The sequence below is a fragment of the Salarias fasciatus genome, chromosome 6 (assembly GCF_902148845.1).
Source record: "Salarias fasciatus chromosome 6, fSalaFa1.1, whole genome shotgun sequence".
NCBI classification, from domain to species: domain Eukaryota; kingdom Metazoa; phylum Chordata; class Actinopteri; order Blenniiformes; family Blenniidae; genus Salarias; species Salarias fasciatus.
In genome coordinates this window covers 19,618,575-19,646,290 of record NC_043750.1, presented here as the reverse complement: position 1 = coordinate 19,646,290, position 27,716 = coordinate 19,618,575, and the positions used below count along the sequence as shown (strand labels likewise).

The 27,716-nt window shown below is 43.9% G+C and overlaps 1 protein-coding gene across 2 annotated transcripts; it reads left to right on the top strand.

The window, feature by feature from the left end:
* Positions 1–505: 505 nt before the first annotated feature.
* On the top strand, positions 506–24,956 carry cxxc4 (CXXC finger 4). Of its 2 annotated transcripts, XM_030095107.1 has the most exons (3): positions 506–803; positions 2,893–3,831; positions 24,903–24,956. In XM_030095107.1, exons 2-3 carry the CDS (start codon positions 3,007–3,009, stop codon positions 24,945–24,947), a joined length of 870 nt encoding a protein of 289 aa, XP_029950967.1. In that variant the 5' UTR covers positions 506–803; positions 2,893–3,006; the 3' UTR covers positions 24,948–24,956. The 2 variants fall into 2 exon arrangements, with proteins under 2 accessions (XP_029950967.1, XP_029950966.1); XM_030095106.1 differs by lacking the exon at positions 24,903–24,956 and having other exon boundaries at positions 2,893–4,280.
* The last annotated feature ends 2,760 nt before the right edge of the window (positions 24,957–27,716 follow it).

Sequence of the window (27,716 nt, the reverse complement as noted above, 5' to 3'; positions counted from 1 at the left end):
CTCAGCTCCATTCAAATTAATTTGACAAGTTTCCCCAATCCTTATTAAAAGACGCGCGTGGCCAATGACAGCCCCCTTCCTCCGCTCTAAATGTCTCGTCATGAGAGAAATATATTAAAAAAAAAAAAAAAAAAACAGATCTCGTCAAAGAGAGAGAAGGGGGGGGGGGGGTGGGGGGGGGGGGCACTGTAAAGGGCGAGGGACGCAGATATTTCCCGGAGATATTTCCCTCCCCGTAGGACGCCCTGAGCCATCCATCCCTCCCACCTCCGGAGTGTTTCTATAGTAATTTCCAGCCAATGATCAGTAGGTGTCCACATCCCCGCTTCCTCACCTCAGCACCAATCAGCCACACACAGCGACAGGAGACGCGGACCGAGCGGAGCGCAGGCAGACGCACAATACAGCCCCCGGATCAAGAGCACAGGAAACACCTCGCCACCTTTTGCGATTTCCTCACCCCCACCTCTTGTCTTCTTCTTTTTTTAATTTTTTTTTCTCCTCTCGGCTTATTTGTGCACTTTCCAGCCTTTTTTTTTCTTTCTTTGACGTGACAAGAAAGTCGATAAAAATGATCCTTTTGTTTTGAGCGCTCTGAGCTCACACACACACACACACACACATACACACACATGCACGCACACACACACACACAGTCGCCCCGCTCTCCTCCGGCTGCCTCTGTCTGTGCGTCTTCTCGCGTCTTTGCATTATTTCCCCCCCACGTCTCGCCTCGGCGGTAATGTGCCGCCGCACGGTCGCAGGCTGGTAGCGTCTCGGGAGCTCTTCTCAACGGGAACCTGGTAGGTGATGCTCTCTTTCTGTCTTTCCCCCACCTCTCACACCGCGTGCGGGTGTCCTGTGCGTGTGCGTGTATGTGTGTGTGTGTGTGTGCGTATTTTTTTTTTTTTTTGGTGTCCACTTGCACGCGTTTCTGTCCCGATTTGTGCCCCGAGCTGCCGCCGCCGCCGCCGCCGCCAAGTGATCCGGCCAATGTCAGAGGGATTTTTGTGGGATTTATTTTGCCCTGTAGCGCCACCGTCCCCTCCTCGGATTATCTATGCATGACCTTTGATCCCAATGTCTCCCACAGACCACATTGAGTGTAATTAATGGCATCGCTGTGCAGCGGCGGTACAATGGTTCGTCATCGGACGTGGCTTTTTACTTTTCCTCCTCCATCCTCTCTCTCTCCCTCTCTCTCTCTCTCTCTCTCTCTCTCTCTCTCTCTCTCTCTCTCTCTCTCTCCGGTTCTGATCTCCCTCCTCTCTCACTCTCTCTCTCTCTCTGTCTTTCTTCAGCTCCAAGTATTGAACATTTCTGTCTCTCTAAACTTTGTTTACAGGCTGAAAATCAATGTCCGTGACTTGATTGCCTTTGGGCTGCGTATTTCGCTCCAGGGGTGAATTGATTAAGTAATAATGACCCTGAGGAGGGCTGATCATTAAGCCAAGGAGGTTTTGTTTACGGGTGGCTGCTGCTTGTTTTGGATGCCACGGTGACATTGAACATCCAGGTCTGGAAGACATGGTGTGAAAAGGACTTTTTGGTTTCACATTATTAGGGTTAGTATAAAAAGAACAATGTGTGTTTCAGACATAAAGATTTTTCTTTTTTAAAAAAAAACTTAAGAAATTGTGAAAACATCCAGACTGTAGCATCTCAGTATTTTCAGCTTTTCTGCGAGTGCATGTTTATGAGAGGATGCACTTTAGTCAGCTCTATGGAGGACCTAAATAATGCCACCCAGCACGATCTCTGCAGCTCCATGTGCACATATTTATAATTCATTCTTTTCAAGACAGCTGCTGGGTAGCACCATGGAAGTGATTTGAAATGCTTTAGTGTTCCAGCAATGGATCAGCTTTGGCAATTAAGAGAGAAAGCCCAGAAAAAGGTAATGGAAGTAGGGGAGATGTGTCTAATGGGCTTTTATCTGTGGAAACCAAATCCAGACAGACTGGTGAAGAGAGAGAGGGAGGAAATGGAGCACCCCCCCTTTCCTGGCCACCCCCGCATACACAGACATACATATACCTACGCACACACACACGGACACACACGTCCCATCCCCAGGCAGCTGACACCAGACTTGGTCTGGACCATGATCTGGTTGTAAATTCACTGGTGGCTATCAGCGAGGGCTGTCACTGAGTAAATGTAATAGAGCTGGCCATGAATGAATACCAGGTGCTCTTAAAAAAAAGGCTGGACGAGCCTTGTTTACATGGATGGCTCGCCTTTACTACCACTTTTCCTCAGGATATTAGAAATTTCTGGGGAAAAAAAAGAAGGTTCCTCCACTCATCCCAAGCAGATTATTTCTCAGAATATGCAGTAAAAGTCTATGGTAAACATTTCAATTGCACCTACTGCTGTCATATTCTAAAATATGGCGAGACTGTCTTTTCACTTTTTCAAAATAGAGCTGTTTTGGATAAAATACTAGATTTTTATGCTTTGATCCATTGTTCCCTTGTGTATCCAGATGTTTTTATTCCTTCTATGAAGTAGCTGGCTGGATTTTCTTGAGAATATGTGAGAAAATCTGACAAGAGATCTAAAAAAGAAATGTTGAAAGTGTGGCATTTTTTGAAGCATGTTAATTCTTCTTCCTATTATAATAATGTTGGTCTGTCAAAGCTATCATGGTATTGTCACCAGATGAAGATCAGATCTGACTCTTTGTGATAGATCCATTATGAAACGCCAGAGCGTAAACAATGTGCCAGTGAATTCCTCACATGTTCAGCTGTTATGCTCAGGAAAAAAAAAAGAAAGAACAAAAAAATAAAGAAATGAAAACTGATCAGAATGAAATATTTCCCTATGATATATGTGTAACTGTTGTTTTTCTCCTTTTTTTTTTTTTTTTCATTTTTTTACTTTCAGCTCTGGAGAAGATAGACCAGGATGGTGCCACGCTGTTCGTAACCAGCTTCAGTTTGACAAAGGCCGCTGTAACCTCACGCTCTCCTCCTGAACACTGACAGCCATCCCGCCGCCATGTCTAACATAAACAATGCGCTTTGCATTGAAAACGGACAGAATGCAGATGTGTCCCTCTTACAAAAGGATAATCTTCAGGATGGTGGATTAAGCCAGCTTTTGGATTATAACGCTGAAATGGAAAGGTACAGGTCTTTTGCAAACTTTTATAAAACCAATGGGGCATTTCCTCAGACTGCTAAGATTGCCCGTATCACGACGCCCATTTTTCCCAGTGCCAGAATTGGTATGTCCCCTTGGAACTGTGATAACGCCATGCTCTGGGGAAGGAAATCAGCGGCAATAAACCCTAATAGGACCAGCATGCATAGAAATGACTCCCAGAGGCCGGGGAAGCCTGGCGTGCCGCCAGAGACGCTGCAAATGGCAAATAATAATTTCCTCTCTACCTTATCCCCCGAACACTGCAGACCTTTAGCAGGAGAATGCATGAACAAGCTGAAATGCGGCGCTGCTGAAGCAGAGATAATGAATCTCCCAGAACGCGTTGGAACTTTTTCCGCTATTCCGGCTTTAGGGGGCATCTCATTACCTCCCGGGGTCATCGTCATGACAGCCCTTCACTCCCCCGCAGCCTCAGCAGCCGTTACAGACAGTGCGTTTCAAATTGCCAATCTGGCAGACTGCCCACAGAATAATTCCTCAGCATCCAGTGGAAACCCAGCGAAGAAGAAAAGGAAAAGGTGTGGGGTCTGTGCACCCTGCAGGCGGCTAATCAACTGTGGTGTCTGCAGCAGTTGTCGGAACCGCAAAACGGGCCACCAGATCTGCAAATTTAGGAAATGCGAGGAGCTGAAGAAGAAGCCAGGCTCGTCGCTGGAGGTGAGAGCCGGGGCTCTGCTTCCCCTTCTTTTGTTATTATCCCTTTGCACTCCAAAGCATTAACCTTTTCATCCAGTCACGTTCTAAGCCCTTGAAAATTGTTTCCATGCCCACCCATGCCTGAACATCCCCCCGGTTTCTCAAATCTGCCTACCCGCCTAGCCTAATTGGCAGTAATTAGGGGTGTTTGTGCGGAGCGCAAGCTGAGCTTGGCTCAGACACCCCTAATTGCTGCCAGTCAGGCTGGGGCTGGAACGCATCCGAACAACCCTGAGCTTGGCTCAGCTCCAAGCAGGGCTGGGAAATGGTTTTCAGCAGAGAGCCATCTCTCTCTGCACCCGGTCATTTTAACCAATTATGGAAACCGTCTCTGGATGGGGAGAATCAATATCCCACAAAGCCTCAGCCTCCGACCACCAAGAGATGGCGAGAGCGATGGCGGAGCCGCTGATGGCGTTTCTCAAAACATCCCCAAAGTTGCACGTGGGGAGGGGCGCCCAGACTGATTGCTTCCCACTGATCCTGTATGAATTGATTGTGCATATACAGTAGGATGGAGATAAAGTCATTTTATATCAGATTTGTGTCATTATGGGTAATTATGGATCAATCTGGAGCATGATGCATATCAAGAAGGATGCAGAGGCAGAAAGTCTGCATCACTTAGAAAAGAGGCGAGCAGTTTAAGCGGGGGCTTATCTGAGGAGTAGCAGGAGGCTTCATTAGGGCACAATCAGACGCCGGGATTGTTTTAAAAGGCTCATTTTGATTGATTTATTGTCCAGCTGACATTTGGCTATCAAGGGCAGAGACAACATATAAATGCTGAATTAGAAATGTGATGCTAGTCTTTACCTTCAGATGCTGAACGTGCACGCTGACTGAACATGAGCCTGTTTGTATGAGTTTATAACATGGGTAACCTGAGGCTTGGATCATTTGGTTATTAATTAGTTGATTACACAAGGTGGAAAATGAGGTTAATGAAAAACATCTTACCCAATTATTTAAATTATTATCTAATCTACTAATGGCAAAATGGAAAAATGCTCAGTGTGATTTTCTGTGTGAACTTTTACTTTAGAGTATCAGCTTTTCTGTTTATTGTATTCCATTATCCATTATTTCATTCAATAGTGCTTTGTACATTCACTTTACAGAAATGTTCTTTGGATCCACAGTGTAGTGTGTGGTGCTTTTTTTTTTTTTGGTCAAGTATTGTGGATGAGGTCAGTGTGACATGACTTCAGCTTTCTGATCATTCACTCCGGGTTTGACAGCTTGTCACTCACACCTAATGCCCATGATTGAGATTGTATTCACATTTGGATGATTTCAGCAAAAGTTTATCCACTTTACATCCTGAAACGTAACTGGTTCTGTACTTACAACACCCCTCAAACATCAGCTATGTGTAAATAAGCCCATGAATTATTTGTATCACTCAAACTAAACATGCTGTACGAAACTTATTTGTGCACAAAATGAGTCTTAAGCTGTCTTCTGAAATCAGCTGTGAACTGACAGTGTTAAAAGCAGAAGTGAACTTTTCAAGAGATACTGTATATTTCTTTTAAAAATCAATAGATGTATGTGAACCACATATCTCCCCTTTGGAACAAGCAGATAATCACTTCTGTGGCAAAGTTGTTTTGTTTTTGTTTTTTGTTGGTTTTTTTTTTCTCCATTTCTTGCAAAGTCATCATTTACAACTGAATTTGGATATCTGTTGGATCAAATGCATGACTTGTCACACCTTGTAGTGCATCTTTTCCAAGCTTTTCCAACCTTTAAATTAGGGACATTAGGTCTTGTGAGTTATCAGGTCATCATTGGGTTATTGGCTGTGGACTGGATGTCAGTAGACCTTAGAAGTTTTCTGTTCTGTGCTGATTCTATATGTCTTGTACTGACAGGTGTCTCTAACAGGTGTCCAGGAAGCTGGACTCACGTTCATAATCCATGGTTAGACCTGCTTTTGGAAAACATCCATTTAAAAAGAAGGTTAGAATTACCAAGGGTGTGAAGCCCCCAAAACAAATCCACGCTTGCTTTAAAAAGCTCCTTGACTGACTTCAGTAATTCATAGTATGGACTTCTCCCGCGGTAATTGGTATTTTTGACTCTGCATCTGTAATTACAGGTGCACCTTCTGCTGCGGAAATGGGGTTGAGTTTAAAGGTGTCTGAAAGGTGTGACATCTTGGACTGGCTTTGGGAACTTCTCAGTGTGAATAAACCTGTTTTGGTGGCGTGAGCGGCCGTATGGGAAATCTACAGCCTTTGCCAAAAATTCACATGTGAACAGCGGCATGTATGCACACTCTGTCACATTTTCTCTTGCACGCACACACACACACACACACAAGACGTACACAAACATCTAGTGGCACGCACATCCAGCATCTCTCCGCGCAGTCACAAACAAACGCACACACCAAACATGAGCCGAGCGTACCTTTTCGCCTTGGAAGAGATGATAAGCTACTGGCAGCCAGTTAGATTTGGCTGTCAGTGTTTTCCACATGGGAATCACCCTGAACTAATTATATCTTAAGCAGCGGTGGAAAATGCAAATCAGAATTTTACTCACACCCCTGAAATCGGAGAGCCAATTTAATCTAATACCCCCTTTAATTTAGCGCGCTAATGCAAGGCCCTAGAGAATTGCCCTGTGTCACTGCTGTGCTGTTCTGCAGCAGATTCTGCTCTCGCTCTCTCTCTCTCTCTCTGTCTCTCTCGCTCGCTCTGCTTCGTCTCTGTGCTGCTTGCCGGCTCCAGGATGGATTAGTCTGGCAGATGAATCTCGTCTAACCTAACATTTCCCGAGCAGTTACCTTTGCATAGCTTGAGCTCAGATGGCTCAAAGGTCCTTCATTAACTTTCAAATGCAACGCTCGTATGTGGGCAAGCTGTGTCTCCTCCTCTGTTTACCTCACCTGTTTACCTCACATTAACTTTTATTTCTGCAAAGAGGCTCATGACGAGGGCCCCAGCCTTCATCCGTCTCAATCATATAAAATTCGTCAGTCAGAGCACAATCTGCTTGCGAGGTCGTTCATATGCGCTCATCATTTTCCGAAGCAGTGTTTTCCAGTTGTGCTCATGATGCCTTATTGTAGCGACGTCTCCACTTCCTTCATCACAAGGCAGTTTTGTTATGAAAATTATTTGGGAGCAAATTACACTGAACTTTTACAAACTTAACCAATCTTCATAAAGAAATATTTGTGTTGTTTTTGGTTACAGCTGGTTTGTCTTTCCTCAGGTTTATTACTTTGAACCCTGACCTCCTGGTTGAGAATCAGTGCCTCTCTTAATGTCGCTCTCATTCTTCAACAAGTGACTCAGTGGTAGATTATGGTTGTTAATACACCTGTATTTTATTATTATCACATGTTTTCTCGTTATTACGGGTGTATTATAGAACAGTTTTCATTGTTTTCTGTACATATTGAACTGAACAGAACTGGCTTTACCATTTTACACCTGGAGATACAGTATAGTATGAATAGAGCGCATTTATTCCACCTCATGAATAATTCTACTAAATATGGTCGACACTAAAACAATTATAGTACAGCAAAGTGTAATGTATTGGAAGAGTAAGTGGCTTTTGAACTCGGACACTTCATTTAATTCAACAAACTGCGATTTTCCATTGAAAAATCAGGCCAGGAATATGACTGGATTTTACAGAAAATTACACCTCAAATGCACTTGGTTTTTTTTTATGGATTTCATCCGGTTCTGCAACATCTTTGCCAGTTATCCTGAAACCTTCATCCTGATCATTTGAGGAGACTGATTATTGAGTTATTCAATGTATAAAAAGACCATCTCTGTGTTTTTTCAGTCATTGTACATTCCAAAGACAAAGCTAAATTTTAAAAATGTTTGCATGGGCAACAAATCAAATGTTGGTATTTAGATTTAATAAAACCAGAAAAAGATCAAATCAAAAAATCCAGCTTTAAGGATTTATCTCTTGATTGCCAAATGTCAAAGGCCAGTATCAAGTCATGTGCAGAAAAGCAGCATGGCGGTGTGGGGAGACGTTCCCTCTCCCCTTCTGTGTCTCGCTGCTCTTTGTGCGGTGTTGATATGACTACATGAAATGGGTGAGATGAAAAGGTTGCACGGCTGCCTAGAAACCTTTGCTATTGTGATAAAAGACAAGGCCCAAAATGGTAGGAAGCAGGACCTTGAGGAAAATAGCTCGGATTCAGCCCCTTAATGAGAGCGCGGGAGCCAAATAAGCAACGGCAGCCAGGTCTAATTTGTTTTAGGTGTGCTGAGAATAGATAAGGACAAATCTGTGGCCTTCACCCCATCCCCCAACCTTTGCTTCCCTGGAGATAACACTGAGTGCTCCCAGTCAATCTCCATGGGCACAGAAGAGGGGGTAAAGAAATAATTAAAAAATAAATAAAAAAATAAAAAAAATTCTGGGAAGGGAAAAACCCGAGGGACACACGGCCTTTAGATCTGCAGATCTCTAACTTACTGGATTTATTCAAGCTTTAAAACTGCAGATTAATTTGGTCACAGAGGTCTGGGTGAGTGTGAAAAAAAAAAGAAAAATGAGGCTACGCATCTCAACCTAAAGGGCAACAGTAAGCTCCTGTCAAGACAATGGGATTTTGCCATCTGAACCACAATGCAGACCGCTTAATTATACACATCTTCCCTGCAAGCTCCCCTCAGCTACTTAAGAGCTTGGGCCCCCTTAGTCATTGTCATGCCCTTTTTCCCCTAGATTGGTCGTGCCATGTGGATTTTCTGTCAGCTTCCATTTGCACTGAGGAGCTGCCCTCCTTAGGCCTTTTCCTGTGTACTCGGAGCGGCGCGGCTGCACGGCACTGTTAAAGAATTCATCGTCTCCGCCACCGCCGCCAATTAAGGCCAAAGCGTAATTGGAGGCGTCCGGACGGTGCCCTTACATTATGTGGTCTGTCGCCTCCTCCGCCCCTGTTTGATTTAACATCCCTGGCTCGGCGGTAAAAGAGAACTCATTGTCATTGTCTTTATTACGGCGTGAGACGGGAAAGAGAGAGAGAGAGAGAGAGAGAGAGAGAGAGAGAGAGGGAGAGAGAGGGAGAGATATGGGGTAGGAGGCAGCCCAGTGGAGGGTGGACAGCGTGGAAGAGCAGGTGCGAGAGGACGTTAATGTGTGGCACTTTAAATTTTAAACAGATGAGAATAAATTATTGATGCTGACTCTGGCTGAGGAGTTAAAAGGTATCTCGTCATTACTGGGAGCCTGTATGAAAAAGTGTGAGAGAAAAGTCTCGGGTAATTGCATCAGGGGATTGCTCTGAGCCCCCAGTAACCTATTGCAACAAGGTGTTATTGTGATGCCGAGTTCCTGACTTATTTTGGCTCCTCTGCTTCGTGTTTTGGCCGTAATGAAACAGTTACACTGTCTTAGGGCGAGTCGAAAAGCCCTTGGACAGTACCGAGCGGCCGGTGTCAAGTGAGGGAATTAATTATGGTGAAATCAGCAGTTATTGTTCCCGAGCAGCTGGATTCTTAAATCTTCAATGAGCTATTACCAAAGTGGACTAAGTTCATCTGCAGCGTGTCTTAAAGAATCTATTCAGTCACGCCGGCTTTCTGGCAATCAGAATTAACACAGTCGGGTTCTTTCTAAACAGACTAAGTCATTATGAGGTCTGAGGCACTGAGGGAGACTCGTAATTTTATAACACCTGCGTCAAGGTAAACTTTGTTCATGCAAAGAAAGTGACTGGAAAACAGTTAAACCTGCAACTTGTATTTGAAGGATATCAGTCAACACAGGGCTTATTGCTGGGACTGATGGGAAATTGTTAATTTCTCCATCAATGCATGACTGAAAGACATGACCTGAGCAAGTACACAGTCAGAGAAAACACGAATGGAAAAAAAAAAAAAAAAGATCTCAGTGTGAGTTTTCTCATGTTCGCTCCCAAAATTAAGAGGTCATTCAGACTTCAAAAACAAAAAGGAACTTTACTCCATGAGTCAACAGGAGCACAGGAATGAGCGTCTCGGGCATCGCAAGTAGAATAACATCTTAACCTCGACCAGTTTCCCTCTGCAGCTACATCAGATGTAAACTATAAGAGGCTGTTTTTCCTTTTGTCCTTAAAACCTGAGTGGACTTCATAGGGAAATATTGTTTATGTACTTGAAACAGGAATCATACCAACTCATCAGAGACCTGCTAAGACAGAAAATACTTCAAATTACATGTTTAATTACAAAGGAATATTTCTGTGGTTTGACATGTAATTAATAACTTTGAGGAGGCTGCTATACAATTGAGCTGCATGTGGCACCTTTTCAGAAAGGAAATCGAGGCTAACAAATTAAAGGTACTTGAACAATGGAGTCAATAAAGTGCATGTATGCTGCAGTACAGCTGGCAAAGCCCTGTTCAGAGGGTTTCATGCAACTTTCTTCCAACAGAGTAGAGCTGTTCTTTGCCTTTGTTTTACCTGAACACAGCAACACTCACACAGGGCCCACGTTTTAATGCAGGGCTGCACAAATATTCTTCCTGAGGGGTTTCATGAAACACTAAATCTGCTGCGTTCTTCATACTTTAACTTGATTCTGTTCAATATTTCAGTAAATCTTAATAAAGCAGTACACTTACTTGATAACTTACTGTTCCCACTCTGCATCTGTGTAGGTTGTGTATTGTTTTTTTTTTTGTTTTTTTTTTGGATAAAGATGTTTAAATTGTGATTGTTGAACACACCAAACTGTCTCCCAAGGAATAAGGTCCTGATTTCAAACCCAACTTCCAGGAATAGGTAGTTTTATTAAAAAATAAATAGATAAATGAATAAAAAAATGTTCAACATTTGTTTCGTAAACCAACTCAAATGTTAATGGATAAAAAAGTGAAAATATGTAAAGATAAACCAAAAAAACAGTCACTATATCTGCCATGTGATTTAATTTCAATGTGACTCATAGTTTCGCCAAAACCTTATACGGGCTCAACAGAAAGAAGGAAAGACAAACACAAAAAACAAAGAAGTGGTACAAATTTGACAGATCAGTGAAAACTGTCTCCTTCATTGTTAATAAAGCAACATTGGCATCAAATGAGTTTGTGAAACATGAATTCTGAGGGCTGCAGGTATCATGCAAACACAAAAGCAACAGGCTTTGACCGACACTCTGAGCCAGAGAGGATTTGGAATATTTTACCTGGTTTGTCATTCAATGTATAAAAAAAAAAAAAAAAAAATATGTCACTTTATTTTGAAAATCTGAAATCTGTCTGTCAGTGACCCGAAACCCCGCCCAGCTGAACACCCGCAGCTCTTTCCTGGCCAATCTCCATAATGCACAGAGATTATAGTAAACACACAACACAGTTGACATTTTGTGAGATGTTTTCTGTGCAGACACATGATGCTATAGGGCCGTCGGGTTTTCTCAGATTCTTGCTGTTCAAACCGTCGGACCTTGTTTGTGGCCATCGGTACATTCACTACTTGCAAGTTTCTGGTCACACTCTGAGTTTATAACATCACCTTGTATGCATCCCTGACTCAGACGGCTGTCGACAACTACTTGCAGATCAAGGCAAACACTAAATCTGCAGGTGGCACTTTTATGTTTCAGCTCTCCTGCCAGCAAAACTTTAAAATTAATGTTGCTGGAGAGCTGCTTTTTGACTGCCTGTTGGAATGTAGCAAGAAATTGAGGTGACCGAGGAACGGTCTCTAAAAATTCTATATAGTTTAACAGAAGTGAGTTAAATTTGTTGCCTGATATCTAATTAAATGTGTTCAGAATCTTTATTTTTTTCAATTAGCTTCATGATTTTGCAGCAGTAAAACAATTGTAAACAGGTATGACAGTTGAGGACTAGACGGAGAGGTTCCTGTTTCTAAAATCCATCCCATCATTCGCTTTATTGCCTGGATCCCAACAGCCATTGCAAAGAAAATCTCTTAATGTGAAATTCTCTTAGGGAGTGTGAGATTAACCAAAATTAGCGACTCAGCGTGAGATTACACATGTGGTGCGCGATCGTGCAGCTAATTGTGTTAATTACAGTCCGGATGCGTGAGAGTTGGCAAGCCTGCTTCACTTGGATTTTTTTAAACACAATCATTTGATGTGTTTTGTTCCTCCCGCTGATCAAGAAACTCCCATGGCTGTTAGAGGGGGATAGATTTCATCCTCCCGTAATAAAAAATAATGCATGAGAATAGGGGATGTGTCAACCAAAGGAGGAGACGATCTCCTCTATGCCCCCCCCCCCCCCCCCCCCCCCCCCCCCCCCCCCCCCCCCCCCGGCAAATCTCACCCTGATTACCAAGATGATGAAGAGCCGGTAGTCTGCCAGTGATCACTGGGATATTCTCCTATTAAGTTTTGTCAGGATGCGCTGAGATGTGACGGATTGTTGTGATTTGGCTACTTTTGTGCTTGTGTTTGTCATCATTGCCTCAATTAGAAGCTGATCAGTCGAAATCCATTTTCTAAGAAGAACCAACTCCTTGTCTTTTGGTGGAACTGTCGCTGGGCAGACGCATTAAAGGGACGGTGTCTGTTAGTTGAAAGTCAGTAAATGACAGATGGCTTTGTGCCATTCATCCAAGGAAAAACTGACGTGAGAGTGAATTTATGAGTGACAACCTGTGATGGGGGAAAACGGTCAACGCGGTTTAAGCGTCTCAGTTTCTGCAAGTCAAATCCTCGCATGCTGCCACCTCCTCTATTGTGGCTCTGCTCTCGCATTATGAATATTTCATGGCGAGCATCTGACACCATGCCCAGAAAGATATTTCAAGTTTTTTTTTTTTTTTTTTTCTTTCCCTCTCTCTCTCTGTCACCAACCCTGGGGTTAGAGAGTGTCACAGAGGTGTGAAGTCGGTCTGCGGTCCCCAGGCAAGCGGATGGGATTTATGATGCGCCGGTCGACGACATCAGGTGGATATTTTCATTTGCGAGCGGAGGGAGCCTTTGTCCTCCGCCGCCGATAAACCGTTGAGCTCCTTCACAGTTTGTTGTTGTCGTTCTTGAGAGATCTGTCCGCTTGCGTTCTGTTGGATGGAGAAACGATCTCAATCTGTTGGGAGAGCAAGCTGTGTTTTGACACACTGTAAGCGGTTTCCTCATCTGATCATGTGTTGAGCTGGAATGACTAAACAGGGGGAGTCCGCTCGGATTAGCCCTCTGTTAAACACCGCCTTTAGCGTATCGCATCGCCCACTAATGATATCGGCCCTGTTTTAATCTTTGTCAAGTTTCTCATTGTCGTAAAGCCTGCTTATGTAATTCCTTGTTTTAGGTTGCTTCAGGTGGGAATATTAGTCTTATGGCTGTAAGTAGATGACTCTAATCAGTGTTTCTCTTTTTTTTTTTTTTTTTTTTTTTTTTTTGGAGAGGAAGGTTTCCACCACAGGCTTTAAATCCTCACCTCACAGTGGTTTTGTATGTATCTCAGCTAAATTAAATAAAAACGTGATAAAATTAGTGGCCTTTAATTGTCCAGCAGTATAAACGAGTGCACTGAGACAGTGGCTTACATCTTTTTCAGTTTGTGTTTTCTTGGAGTGAAATATAAGACCCTCGACAGATGTGATGGGCATGACTAAAATCAGCAGTGGTCAGCCATGCTTTGTGCAGAATCATATCCATTGATTGGTTGATTCAAGTCCTGTGAAGAGAGGGGAAGATTCCAATGTTCTGCAAAGCAAAGCTAAACAAAAGAATGGAAGAAAAGACGCTACCACGAGGTCTGATCTATTAAAGAGTTGCAGGTTTGAACAATGGCTGCAGACTTCATAGTACGTATTTCCCGTACACACACACTGGTGTCTAAACACAAGATGTGTGATTAATGGTATATGCAGTGAGGATTGTGTCTGACAGATGCTTAAATTAGCACACACTATCAAGTTAGCTCATATGCTGGAATGAATATGAAATATCTAGATCATCCAAAAGTACTGGGAGGATTTTTTTTTTTTTACCAACTTATTAGTTTACAAAGTGTAATGTGATTTACAGCTTCTGAAAAAGATCTTATTGTTTATTACTGTGTCTGAAAAGGTGGTGCAAACCAAGTCAACCAATCCCAGGGATCTGTCTCTTTTTGTGATGAGAGGCATTTTAAGCAGATTCCTCAAATCCAAACAGGATCTAAAACACGTGCAACCCTAATTTAAAAGCTCCTGTTTGTGGTGTTGCTTTTATTAGTTCACCCCATTAAAGTGCACAGAGTGAACGCACGATCCATTTTGTCTTAGCGCATAATATATTTTCTTAATAAATCAGGCCTTGCGTGTGCAGAACTGTAGTTTGTTCATCTAAACTCATCTAATTCAATCAAGATGGGAAACTTCCTTCAGTTTTATGCAACTTTAAATCAGAGATTACTGTTTGTAACTACTTTATTTGCATTTTTGCATCAGTTTGGCAACAAAATTGATCAAAATATATCCTGTAACCTCTTGAATAAGTTGGTCAATGTTCTTAACAGAGGTTAAGTGTGCAGGTAAAATAATTTTAGATCGTTTTTTTTTTTTTTACCTCACCGCATATTTTCTATTGTTCACATTATTTATCTTGATCCTTTATCAAAGACATTTTCTAAAACAGCTGTTCACTGTTTGCACAAAGTACTTCACCTGGAAAGTTTGATGTCGGTCCAGGAAATAAAGATGCTCCTTCTGTGAGTCACATCATGAAAGAGTATTTATGAAACTGCCGAGTGCATTATATTTCATTAATAGTACAATTTACGATAAATCATTACATTTTCTTTAATATAAAACAAAAAAATTAAATAAAAGAAACAAACATGAGAAGATGGTGTGGTACAGATTCACATCTCATTTACTGAAGAGAAATATTTGTTGCCCATTAAACAGATTGCTTGGACTCCACATTACCTGAGTGAAATTGAAGATTCGTCTTCAGCTGTGTGTATTTCCAAATCCTAACCTAAATATTATGTTGATTTACAGTAAATATGCAGAGCTTTGCGTATGGACCTTCTAAGTTTAAGGGCTCCCACACAGATGCTGAGAAATCTGCTCAAAACAAGAAGGCCTGCTCCTACTTTGCATTTCAATTTAACATTTCAGAGAACTGGCAGCATGTTGCCTCGCTTAGCCCTCGCTTCGTTACACCCACATGGCTTCTCGTCGTGCTAGCTGACGTCTTCCGCTGTTCAAAGGGCTGCAACTTGGCTGAGAAATTGGGGATTTCCATACCCGATCCCTCAGGTATCTCCACACTCAAACGCGTGTCCCGCTCATCCTCCCCCTCCTCCCCCGCCGCCATCCTGCGACGCCCGCCCTCCTCCCCGCTCGCACCTCGCTGATATCCTGTCTTGAAGCTCACTTGACCTTACTGCTGCATCTCTTTGTATTGTTTTTTTTTTTTTTTTTTTTTTTTTTTGAAAATCTCAGCTGCGGCGGAAAGCTTTGTCTCCAATGCGGGGTTTGCACTCAGCGTTAGCTCTGAAGCGGCGCTGTGTAAAAAACGGCTTTACTCGGACAAGGCTCGATGAAGCTAATTGAAACGGAGGCCTGTATTGTTGTATTTAGCAGCAGGCAGGTGATCCGGGTTTGCGATGGCACCCTCTGACCCCAGGGCGACGCCTGGGTGTCTTCCTGAGAGGCTCAGCGCAGCCTCCGCCTGTGTGGGAAGGGATTTTCCTTGCATGATAGACGGAAGATTCATGACTTTTGAGCAATGTTTTCACTGCAGTTGTTCCCATTTTAACCCACGCATCACCCATATGGCTTAGGTTCATTGAATAAAATAAAAAAAAAAAAACCCTAATTTACTGAACAGACCTCCTTTTTGCCTTTACTTAATATATGATGTATAGCATGAATGACATGCTTAATTATCCATATAGATTTTTTTTTCTTTAACAAATATAATTCAGTCATTTTTATATGAAATCCCATTTTGCTTTGCTGAATATGTTCTGATGGAAGCATCATTTCTGTCTGGATTACGTCCAATTATCCTTTATTTCGTCCTTGTTGCGATCTAGGAAGTGTGACATCCTCGCTGAAACCGTAGGGAGGGGTCACGACGTGCGATGGGGCATATAAATCAGATTTCTGACACCGGAGATTGGAGCGTGCATACTGCTCCTCATATGTTTTCAGATTTACACCGTGTCTACATAGACAGCACAGCTAAAAGCAGCAGAGGCACTTCTGTCTACTTTGTTAAGGCTAGAGAAAGATTGAGGTTTTGGTTAAATATTGAATGTCAACACATCCCATCTGGTATTCTGCTGCTGATTGACGGGAGCACATATTGAAGGGAAAACAAGTCAAGTAAGTTAAAAAAATGAACGCTTGAAGAATCTGTTTTGTAATAACAATTAGCACTTACAGGACACGCCCAGAATACATGCATCCATCTATTTTCTCCACCTTCTGATCTTGATTGGGGTCACGGAGGGGCCGGAGCCCTCACACTGATCAAAAAGGCAAAATACGCCAGCAATAAGTCAACCGTCTACACACACACACACACACACTCACACTTCACGCAAAAATTCTAACAAGCATTGTTTTGGATTGTTGGATTATTCTGATTTGCCATCCAAATTTCTAATTATTCAATCCTGTTTGATAGAAAGTGTGTGTCGGGTCTCCTGGGGGCATCGAGGACCCTTGACCTATAGGTCAGTGGGAGGCTTTTTCCCAGCATGCCTTTATTATTGGATACTTTAAGATTAGATATCTTTGAAGACATTCAGTCAGTGTCAGTTGATCTGATTCAGCTGCTTTGAGATTATTTCATGAATATTTTACAAACTGAATTATTGTAACTGTCATTGACCCACATTAAAATGTTTAAAATCATACCTGTGATAAACAAAAACTACTGTAGATACTTAAAATTTTACAAATAGCACAAGAGAAGCTTTGCTCTTTTGCCTATGGAGACCTGAAGCATCGCTTTTAATTTGAAAACCATCAATGAATCTCTTTGAATAAACAAAAATATCAAGTATTCACAGGTTCCATTGTTGTTATACTGTGTATGTTTTTAAATTGGTCTCTTTTGGAGTGGATATTCTGGATTTGAAAGACAAACCCCAGATGAAGCCATGACATGGTGCCTGTGCAGCCTGTGGTTTTGAACCCTCTCAGAGACGTCACTGACTCGGCACGTGTCGTGCCGCTGGCAGCTGATGGAGAACATCTGCAGTGGCTTCAGTGACCGGGGAGTTTTCAGAGGGCACAAACCGAAGTTCGGCGGCTCTCTTGCACACACGATTAATTGCGTATTTCCCCCCCGTTTCAAGTATTTCTCTGTGGGTTTTTCTCATTTCCATCATCGTATACTGACTTACTCATAAAGAGGCGTATTAACGTGGCGCCGCAGGAACGCCCCGGCCCGCTCCATTTCACTGTCCACTCACTGACTGTGTGATAATTTTTTTTTTTTTTTTTTTTTTCTGAAGCCACGGAGCCTATGCCCATCTCACAGCAAATCCACTCCTATGGAGGGCTGGTAAAATATACGTCCTACAGGAATACTGCGCTGTAATTACATTACCCCATTAGCATACGGAGGCTCGCAGTCACACTGCACTCAGCCTCCAGCAGCACTTTGCCATATGGTCCGTCTGTGCTTCTCAGGCGATATTTGGCAAGACTCTCGCAGAAGGTCAAATATCAAGTCAGAGGACTGTGCCAGAATTGCATCTATGCTAATTGCCCCCACCCCCCCACCCCCGTTCCCTGCTTCCTCATCCATCTCATGCTCCTCTGCCCCTCTTTCTCTCCTCCCTCTCCTCTTCTCCCACTGAAGGAAGTAATCTGCTTTAGGATGTTTCTGAGATGGAGATGGATTTGGTTTTCCTCCGCTGCCCCTCAGCCTAATCTCCCCCCTGTGACCACCCCGCCTCTTCGAGGCACAGCTCTTAAGCACACCATCATGCAACACCCCCCCACCCCTCCTCCTATAGCCCCCCCGAGTCCATACGTGCCCAGTCAGCGAAAAACTCCCAAATTCCTCATTACTCACAAACATCCGCAATACACTTAGCTTGATTTGCTCCAATAGACGCCTGGCGTGAGGCTGGACCTTGAATTAAAAGATTGTAACTGTATTTCAGTGCTGGAATGCTATCACTGTTGGTGTATTTCTCCTGCTTTGTTTGTGCGCATTTTCCCCGCCAACATATTCAAGTGTGGTGGATATCCGAGCGCGGAGAATATTTAGAGGCTGAATAAGTGGAGAGAAATAGCTTTGGCTCCCACCACTTCATTTGTACATATTTCTGTCTCAAGGATCCTCGTGAGATCATCAAACGATAAAGATGATATGTCTACACTGTGACCTGAAAACATGTTGGCAAATATGAGCAACAATGCACAGCGACGCACGTTACAGCCTGTTCAGTTTGCAGCTGCAACCACGAACGGACCAAATATCCAAACACATTATTCCGAATAACCTTGAGGCTGCAATCTTGTTATTGAATATTTTGTTTTCTTGGAAAGCATATATCATTCTAGTTCTTTGTCATAACCCTCATTAATGCTGCTAAATACTATCATTTGGATACTGTAGAACTGTTTTGGCCGTCTGTTTGCGTTGCGGTGTTGTGATGCAGGGTTGGGGGCAGTGGCGTGTGGATACCGAGATGAGTGGTCTGTCCGTGATAGCGGCCTTGGAGAGCTAGCATTTTATAAACGGCATTGGGTGGCTCGAATATTGGCTACAAGCTTCAAGATGAGATTTCAGCCCCCCCACCCTCCAACTCCGGTAACGGTGCAGGTGATGGATTGCTATACCTTCCAGGTTTGAGCTTGGCAACGCCCCAATATTTCTGCAGAATAAAGTGACAGGCAATATATAACACATCAGTTAAGGCTGACTGCACCCCTGAAAAACCCCACCGCCGCCGCCGCCACCGCATTGCCACCGCCGCCGCCTTCACCACCCGGCCTGGAGATCAGCCCCGGATGTTTGGCCGGCTCTCAAAGTCCTTCTTCCTTGACTCCGATGAAACGGCTCGTCTTCCTCTCCCCCTTTCTTTTCCTCCTGGTAGTTTTGCCCGCCTCGCTGCCAGGTTGCAAATAATCAAAGCACGTTGTCGTTTTTTCTTTTTTTTCATTGAAACGATCACAGACTCAACTCCTCTGACTGTAGTTCAGAGGCTGTGGCTTTACTTGGGCTTTTTTTTTGCGCCGTACGTGGCGTTTGTGGCCAGAGCAAAAGCAAACTGACTGACCGGTTGTGCACACAAATTTAGCCCTCAGTAATGATGCAATGTGGAAAAACATTTGTAAGAGAGCCAACGTGCGCACCACTAAGGCGGCGTGTCAACCAGAGTTTGGGTGTGTACGTGTGACACCGGCGGTTATTTATATGTATTTTGTTTGCAGCCTGTCAGAGCATCCAAAAGATGGTGGCCATAAAAAGTGGCCTGCTGGTCTGTAACTTAATAAATAATGGGTATTGTCAGGGTAATGTATGGGCCATGTGCTATAATGAGCGTTTGGAAACACATCAGCACACTCCCACAGGCGAGCGTTCAACCTGCCCGGTGCTGCCGTCTCCCCCTGAAATCTCTCTCTTCTCCCTCCATCTCCCACACCTCCGTCTCTCTCCTGCTTCTATCCATTCCGTCTCCTCTCTGGTTTTTCTGCCGCTACGCTTTTTTGTTTCCTGGGATGCTTTCTCATCTTCAACTTTTGTTTTGTTTTGTTTCCTCGCGTATGAACCCAATCCTGAGAATTCCTAGAGAGAAAATGCCAGACGGGGGAGACGGAGAGTTTTGCAGCTGTTGAGTTGGAAAAAAAAAAAAAATCACCCATAATTATGGCAAATTAAAACTTTTATGATGTTGAGCGTTGCATGCCTGTGTGTGTGTGTGAGCTCTGAGTGTGTGTTGGAGGGAGGGAGGGGAGGGGAGGGAGTCGGGCCTCTGTGACAAGGCTGGCTGGGAGCATAGAGCTGAGGGTTAGTGCCAGACATGTCTCAAGAGAAACCGGGGCACATTTGCAATCACCCCGAGTTCAAAAGGGTAATTTATTCACAGTCTGTGGTTAAAGTAGGGCTGCTCTGAATGCCAGTGGGATTGTGCTGGGTAGCAGAGCAGTAGAGACACATTATTTTCATTTTTTTTCTCTTCCCTTCTTTTTTCCTCTCTCTCTCTCTCTCTCTCTCTCTCTCTCTCTCTCTCTGGCTCCTGCTTCCTCCCCCCATCATCGTCCTCTTCATCTCCTGTTGTTGTTTCTGCGAGCCCTGTGTGGCGTCTTTTAACACACGCCGGCGAGCATATTTCACTTTTACACTCATCCGCATTGACGTCCGGGCGCTGATTGAATTTTGAGGCGCTGCGGCGTCTGCCATTATCATCCTCATCGTCTTGAGTGGTTTATCTCTGGCCCCAGCTCAGTGTGACGCCAAGGCTGCGGGGGGAGGGGAGGGGAGGGGCAGGGCAGGGGTGGGCTGCGGGTTGAGGACTATTTATGCGTTTTTTTATTATTTGAGTGGAAAAGATAGGAAGGAATGGCCTTAACCTGGATCCTCATGATTGTGGTCGGAGGTTTATGTTATGAATGCGGTCTTTCAGGAGGCTCATAAAGTCGGCTTTATCCAGGCTGGGTTTGATTATAATTCGCCATTTGCGTTCCGGCCGGCGCCCGCCTTCACGCCACCCCGTCTCAATCAGCCGGCGACGTGGCTCCGGCATCAAAATGTACCTGCCCGGTCCGGTTAGGATCAGGAGGTGTCCCGGCTGCCCAGAGACCTCACACCGCCTCTCCGGAATCAGCAGAGAATTATTCCACCACATGTCAGTTTTACTGTGTTGTTATCACCCAGAGCCACCAGCAGGCTCTCAGAATACCCTGCCCGCTGCGGCGGTGTGGTGGGGTTAATTTGAGGTCTGGAGAAATCTCTTCCTCCTCCTTCACTCAGCTCAATACTCTGTTGTGTGCATTCATTGCCGGAGCGGGAAATTGTCTTTCCTTCGGTGTGCCGCCGTAGCCAGGTTGTTATGTATGCTCTGCTGCAGAGGCAGCGGCGTTGACATGAGGCTGAGCTGCTGCCACGGCGTCTTGATTTGACTTGAAACCCTGGCACTGCTCCTTTGTCCCCGCCGTAACACTGTTAACCCTTACCTTCTCCTCACCCCCGCCGTGTCCCCCGCCTGTCTTCCCTCTTCCTTTTCTGTGTCATTTCTCCCTCATTCCGCCTGCAAGTTTGATGGAGTGATTTTGAGCCACTCATGCAGGTGGGAGAGCAGACGACGCAGAGCTGTGCTAATTGAGCCTTCTTTGTGCCTGGTCACTGCAGTGTGCCGAGGCAAAGAGGCCTGGGAGTGAATCCAAGCAGCACTCAAGAGCCCCACTGGATCGATAACGTGGGAACTTAACAAAACAGAGACATGCCGAGTGCCCAGATCAGGGTCATTATTGTCTCTGGCGAGCCGCACTTCCACCGGGGACTGATCAATGTGAGAATATGGATCAAGATAAACATTCTCACCTCCCCTTTTTCTCCTCTTTGCCTCGGCTCCTCCAGCTCCACATCCCAGGCAGGGAGAGCAGAGCTGAAGCAGGCGGGCGCCCCTGTGGTTGTGCTGTATCCTCTGCAGACGTGCTCAAAACATCCCCTGCAAAAAGACACATGCACTGTTGCTCTCTGCACCGCGCAATGCTCTGACAGGCGCCTGAGATCTCCTCTTGGAAGTTGATCAACATCTGTTTGTAAAAGGCTGCATGGCATGATTTTCATATATGATGATTTTGTTTCTGTAAATTTCACGTCTACTCGTTTTTGTTTTTTTCAATTTCATGAGCAAAACATGCAAAGTACTTTTCCAGCGGAGTCTTATATTTATGTGTTTATTGCAGTTCTGTAGGCTGAGCCATCGTCAGGGATTCAGCATACCTCCAATGGATTCTCTAACAGAAAAAGTGTAGAAGGAAGCTTTATGTCTCAGACAATATATGGATATTTTGACGAACGGTTAATTTTACTGTCATACAGCTAAATCTGAAAATGTGCCTTGATTTAAGCTTTTTTTTTTCTTATTTGTTGGCCAGTTATGAAAATAATAACTGCACCATTATTGTTTTCAGGTTTAATCACAATCAGGTTGATTTCTTTTGTGTGTCGTAATTTGTAAAAAAAACAACAAAAAAAAACAAACAAACATACATTTATGTATGAAAAGGCGGTTGATTTGAATTAATCATTTTGAAAGCCTGATTATAAAGTGGATTTGCTGGATCACCGTCACAACTAAATCAAACCTGAGAACTGTACAGTGGCCAGTTTCAGGGAAGCATGCAAAAGGCACAACAGTGAAGCTTCATTCGTACACCATTCAGAAGTAAAGTAAGTCAAAGTGAAAGAAAAACATGCAAATGCAGAAGAAGCAAACAGAAAGGCTTCAGCCTCATTTGAAAAGAACATTGAAAAAAAAAACAAAAAAAAAACAGGTTTGATTCTGTGAACCGAAAACTGGAAAGTCTTCTGGTCCCAAAACCATTTAGAGTTTGTTGACCATCAGTCGTATTTTCAAGTTAATTCTGAGTGAGAGGAAGTCAGTGCAAAGACCTGCGAACTCCCCTTTTCTGGCTGTATGTGACGACTTCCAGCAGCAGTCTGGTAGATTTTTGAGGGAGACCAGTGAAAACCGTTACAGTCGTCCACTTTATTGAAGATCAATACATGAGTTGCTTTCTCTAATTCCAGCTGAGAGATCAGTCCTTCACCTTCAACTCTGTTTTTCAGGCGATCGTAAGTATTCTTTGCCCGAAGACTGCTGAGAGTCCATGTCCTGTCCGTTTTGGAGTAAATGCGACGACTGTACCAGACGTTCATGGGTTAAAGCGAGCAGAAACATAAAAAGATATTCAAGAGAAACCATGCTGCTTCCAAAACATAATTAACAAAGCTGTGGTGATGTAACAGAGACCTACTCCACCGACAGAAAACCTCAGATGTGGGAGAACATCTTGACCCATCGCGACACGATGGTGTTTCATTTCATCCATGGTTTTAAATTGGCGACGAAGGCATCCTGCTGCTCCGGGTCTATTACTCGCTGGGAGGGATAATGATAATTGCTTTATATGGTGTGAGCAAATGGCGAATGTTTGCTACACACATGAGAGGGAATAAATGCATCTAAAACATGTGAGATGATAAGACAGCACCTATGTGGAGTCAGCTGGCTGTGTTTTTATATGAGGAAGACTTTAATCATCCCACAATGAAACTATTCATTATGACAGTCTCGGAAGCAAATCCTAAACCTCAATAGAAGCTCAGCAATTAAGCTGAATCCAGTGAGAGGAAATCTGCCGTTATTAACCTGGTGAGGAGTGTGATTGGTGGACCAGTGATGGTTTGTTGTTGTTGTTGTTTTTTTTTTTGTTGGAGGTAATCAGTTTAATAAACACGGGTGTCTGATAGCCTTATCAGATGAGGCGTCTGCAGAGTTTTTTTTTTTCCCCCTTTTTTTCTTCTCAGTTCACGTTCTGCTAATTAATTGTTATTTGTGTTCGGTTGTTCCAGTTACGGGACTGAAAAAGTGGATTCAAAGACTAAACAAAGTTTTCCCTGTTACGTAACTCGTCCTGCCAGATTGACACTTATTACTATACAGCTGTTGACGTTTTCAGCACTAGTCCAGTGATCTGCGCAAACTGAATTTGTTGGATTATTTTAAACTTTCATCATGTTTAAAAAGCAAATCGAGTATGCAACTGAGATTGAAAAAAAAAGTAGGTATTGTCCTAAATCCAGGATCAGAGCTATAATTCACACTGACTGTGCGAGAAACACAGCGATCAGTCTTAATATAATGAACAAGTGAAGTCAACACTCTTAATAACTCAGTAATTACACTTGAGAGGCATATTAGTGTGTCAACACTTAAAGTTGATTTGTTAAAAACAGGGGAAAAAAGGGCAAATGTAAAGATTTCAGGTAGTTTGGCATTTCATAAAAATGACTGCAGCTCATGTCAGGTGACGATGATCTGTAGCGATCAGTCCTGATCAGTTTGATAGACAGGATCAAAAGTGGCGCAAGGAAAGAAAAGAAGTGAAGCAGTGTCGCGGGAGGCCGAGGCTCCCTGATGAACAGGAGGAGGCTGGACTGTGTGTCTGATTCAAGAGCAGCTGCTGCAGCTCCAACTGCTACAGACTCATGTCTCATAGAACATTCTGAGAATAAATTAAACTTTGTTACTTAATGTGAATAGAAGAGAAAAAAAAAGTAGCACACAAAGCTGATCAGGTGGTCATCATGATCAATGTTTTGATTGTTGTTTGCGTCTTGGTGAAGGATGTGCTCCGTGTGTAACATGCATAAGCCTGCCGTATAGCTTTAAGGAACCACCAGTGACACTCGGTATTAAAATGTCAGATTGCCCTCCTCTCAGACACTAAAGTGATTTCAGTTGTGATTATGCACCATTTCCTCCTGTCAACACCCCCCCCCCCCCAAAAAAAAAAAAAAAAAAAAAAAGAAATCAAAAATCAAAAACGTGCTAATTGGTCGTGGGGATTGGTGGGAGACTTCAGGATTTTATGTCTCCGACTTCCAAATGAGTTTGGGAAAGGAGAGGCTGTCACTCTGGCATGGAGGTTTTGGGGAGGGGGAGGGGGAGGGGGAGGAGGAGGGGCGGCTGCTGGCGCAGGCTCAAATTGAAATGATGCACTGTTCCCCCTCACTGCGGCTCCGGCTCACAGTAATTAAATGCCTCATTGTTGCTTCTTGGGAATTTGTATTGAATATTTCATCCGGCGTAATGATTATTTGGGTGTGGGTGGGACGTGGATGTAATCACCTTGGCTGGCTGTTTGATGAAATACTTGGTTTGGTGGTTGTGCTTTATAGCTGTTTTAAGTGCCCTTCTGGGTTTTTACTTTACTTAATGCCCCGCGCTGTTTCTCACTGCTGCTATTCACCGCACCGTCACGTTAATGATCAACACATTCGTCTGTAAACTCTGTGCAGACGTGTGTATGCATTTAGCGTGTCAACAACTTTGAAACCTGCAAATTAAAGTCCGTCCTTCTCCTCTTTTGTCTCCCGCAGAGGACGCCGGTCAACAACGGCGAAGCTTTCCGGTGGTTCTTTTAGAGCGGCGAGCCGCGCCGTCCGGCGGCAGGACGGCAGGCGGGACTCTGGACTCTCTACCAGGAGCACCTCCCGGGTTCACTGAACCCAGCACTCCCGACACATTTGGAGAGGACGGCAAAGGAAAAAAAAGGGGGACAGACAAGAAGATAAACAAAAACATAATGGTGTTGTTTTAACTCTGTAATTTCCTTTTCTGTGTAATTATTGTACCTTTTGACAGTATCATAATGTATATTTTTGGTGTCTATGAATGTGTTTTCAGTGTTGCGGCTGTAGGTTTACAGCCTCTCCTATGTAAAGGACTCCAACAGACAATCATAAAATCACACTGAATCCGTCGAAACAGGAGCGACCACGAGGATTGATGAGATTACAAACACAACACTTTACTCTGGAGCAATAATCTATTTGGTTGATTATTCTTCAACCCCTTCGTTTCTGTTGACTTTGGGATTTTCTTTATCAAACTGGGTCTTTTTTATAGTTTTGTCTTTGACTTCATTTTGAGAAAAAAAAAACAAAAAAAACCCACATGTCGATGTTGAGGCCGGCGGCGTGACGCGTCCGAACGAGAAGGACAATGTGAGCGATGGCGGCGGCGCTTCTGCGACGGGCTTGTTGACGCGTTTTCCTCGTTTGAGTGGACTCGCTGCAGAACAGGGCACATTGTCTTGTGTGGTGAGTTACACTTCCTTAAGCTCTAATTGGGCGTCACTTGATTGTGACAGCGCCAGATGCTTTTCAGTCTCTGGAGGTCATATTCACAAAGATTATCCAAGTCCACGTTTTTACCAAAAAAACAAAAAAAAACAAACAAAAAATAAAAAAAACACAGGTCCTTACATTTTTATTTATCCGTTTCAATTCAGATCCCTAAACTGTATGACGGTCAAAAACCTAAAGGGTGGTGCCAGCGAAAAGAAACAGAGGCTATACTGAAAAATTCAATTGGAACTAATTGCTAAATATTCCAGTCATTTGACATATCAGACGTTGTTCTGGAGCTAAGAGATAGTCGGGACTTTCTCCTGCAAAGTAATGCGAATACATTCCAAAAGCAAAATGATTCAATAAGTTACTCATTGTCTTAAACCCTATTGTTGCATGTGTAAATGTGTTTTGGTTTTAAAGATTACTAAGAATTTGTATATTGTTGTTGTGATGCTTTTATGTGTTAAAATAAAAAAAAAAGGACTTCAGTAAAATACATCTTGACAGAAAATGTTTGATGTGGGGGAAAAATAACTAAGAAAGAAAAGGAAAAAAAATCCACCAATATCTATATATGAAACAGAAAAGCCAGTGATTGGTCACGATCACCTGATAACCACCACTTTCCTGTTGTTTTCCTGCTGTAAAGCATCAACAGAAATAACAACCAGGAGAGGACGGGAGGAATATAGCAGCGCCGGTTGCCTCCCCAGTCACGTATTCCCTAGAATACTAAAATGTTGCATGAAGAAGAGTGGTTCCCAGAGGCAGCAGACTTTAAAGGACTAGTGAAATCCCATGTGGTTTGTCATGCTGGAATGCACTTGGGGGGGAGCACACAGGGGTGGAGGGATGTGGGGAAGCAAAAAAAAAAAAAAAAAAAAAAAAAGGGAAGATGGCGGGTGGGGTAGAAGGAGGGAGGGGGGGTGAAGCGAGACAGGCTCCTGAGATAACTTGAGCAACTGAGTGATTGCCTGGTCTTTGAGTTGCAGGGAAGGGGAGGTGGGAGCAGTGATGCTGGGGGAGGGGGAGGGAGGGGGGGTGGGGGGGCGGTGGGAGGGAAGGGGAGGACAGAGGCACATTTGGGCGATAGCTGAGGTGGGGAGGGGTGTCAACGCCGAGGAGAACGAGCGGAGAAGGAGGAAATCATCCGGGACTGACTTCTCCCTTGACTGAGCACGCTTGCCATCACCCAAATTGAGCTGCTGACTGGTTACAGCCGGCCAGGAAGGCGGCTTCAAGTGCTCTGCAGCTGCGGCGGCGGCGGTGGCGGCGCCGCGGACCCCAATCCGCCTCCCTCCCACCTCGCTGGTCATCAGAGGTTGATAATGTGCATCAAGAGTGCGCTGCCTCGCTTGCTCCCTGGCCGGTGAGATTAAATAACATCAGAGACAGCTTCCTCTAATCCTCCCCCCCCCCCACCGCCGCCTCACCTCCCACTCTGCGCTCTGGAACTGGGATTTAAAGTCCTCGGGCCCCAGAGGTAATGTTCAGTTTCCTGCTCTGACGGAGGAGAGGCAGAGACACAGGAGGTAGCATCAGTCTGGCAGCACGCTAGCAGGGCTGAAGGAAATACATGACAAATCCACTGAGCAGTCCGGTTCAGCCGGACTAATCGTCACGTTGGTTGATGAAGAATGCTGAAAATAACAATAATAATAAAAAATAATAATAATCAACAGTTGGCTTTTAAAAATGCTCCAGAATACCAAAGGATATTTGTTTGTAGCGCTCAGCTTCCTGTTTCCCTCAGCGAAAAAAACAAAAAAGAGATTCCTGGACTGAACGATTAGTAAAGAGATTTATTTACAAACCAACCGGTAAAACAACATTAAGCTCTTTTTCAAGAGTTCGTCCACCGGAGCCTCAGTCGGCCAGAGCTGAACTGAAACTGCTTTTCTAAATCAATTCAGTATAAGACACAAGATGCAGCAGTGAGCCGGACCTGCTCAGGGAAACACTGCAGCTCCAATAAATGAATCAGAAACTAGGGAATAACAGGGAATAACTGCTGTCTTGAAATCTTGGGAAATGTTTGAGCGTCACTTTTGTATGACT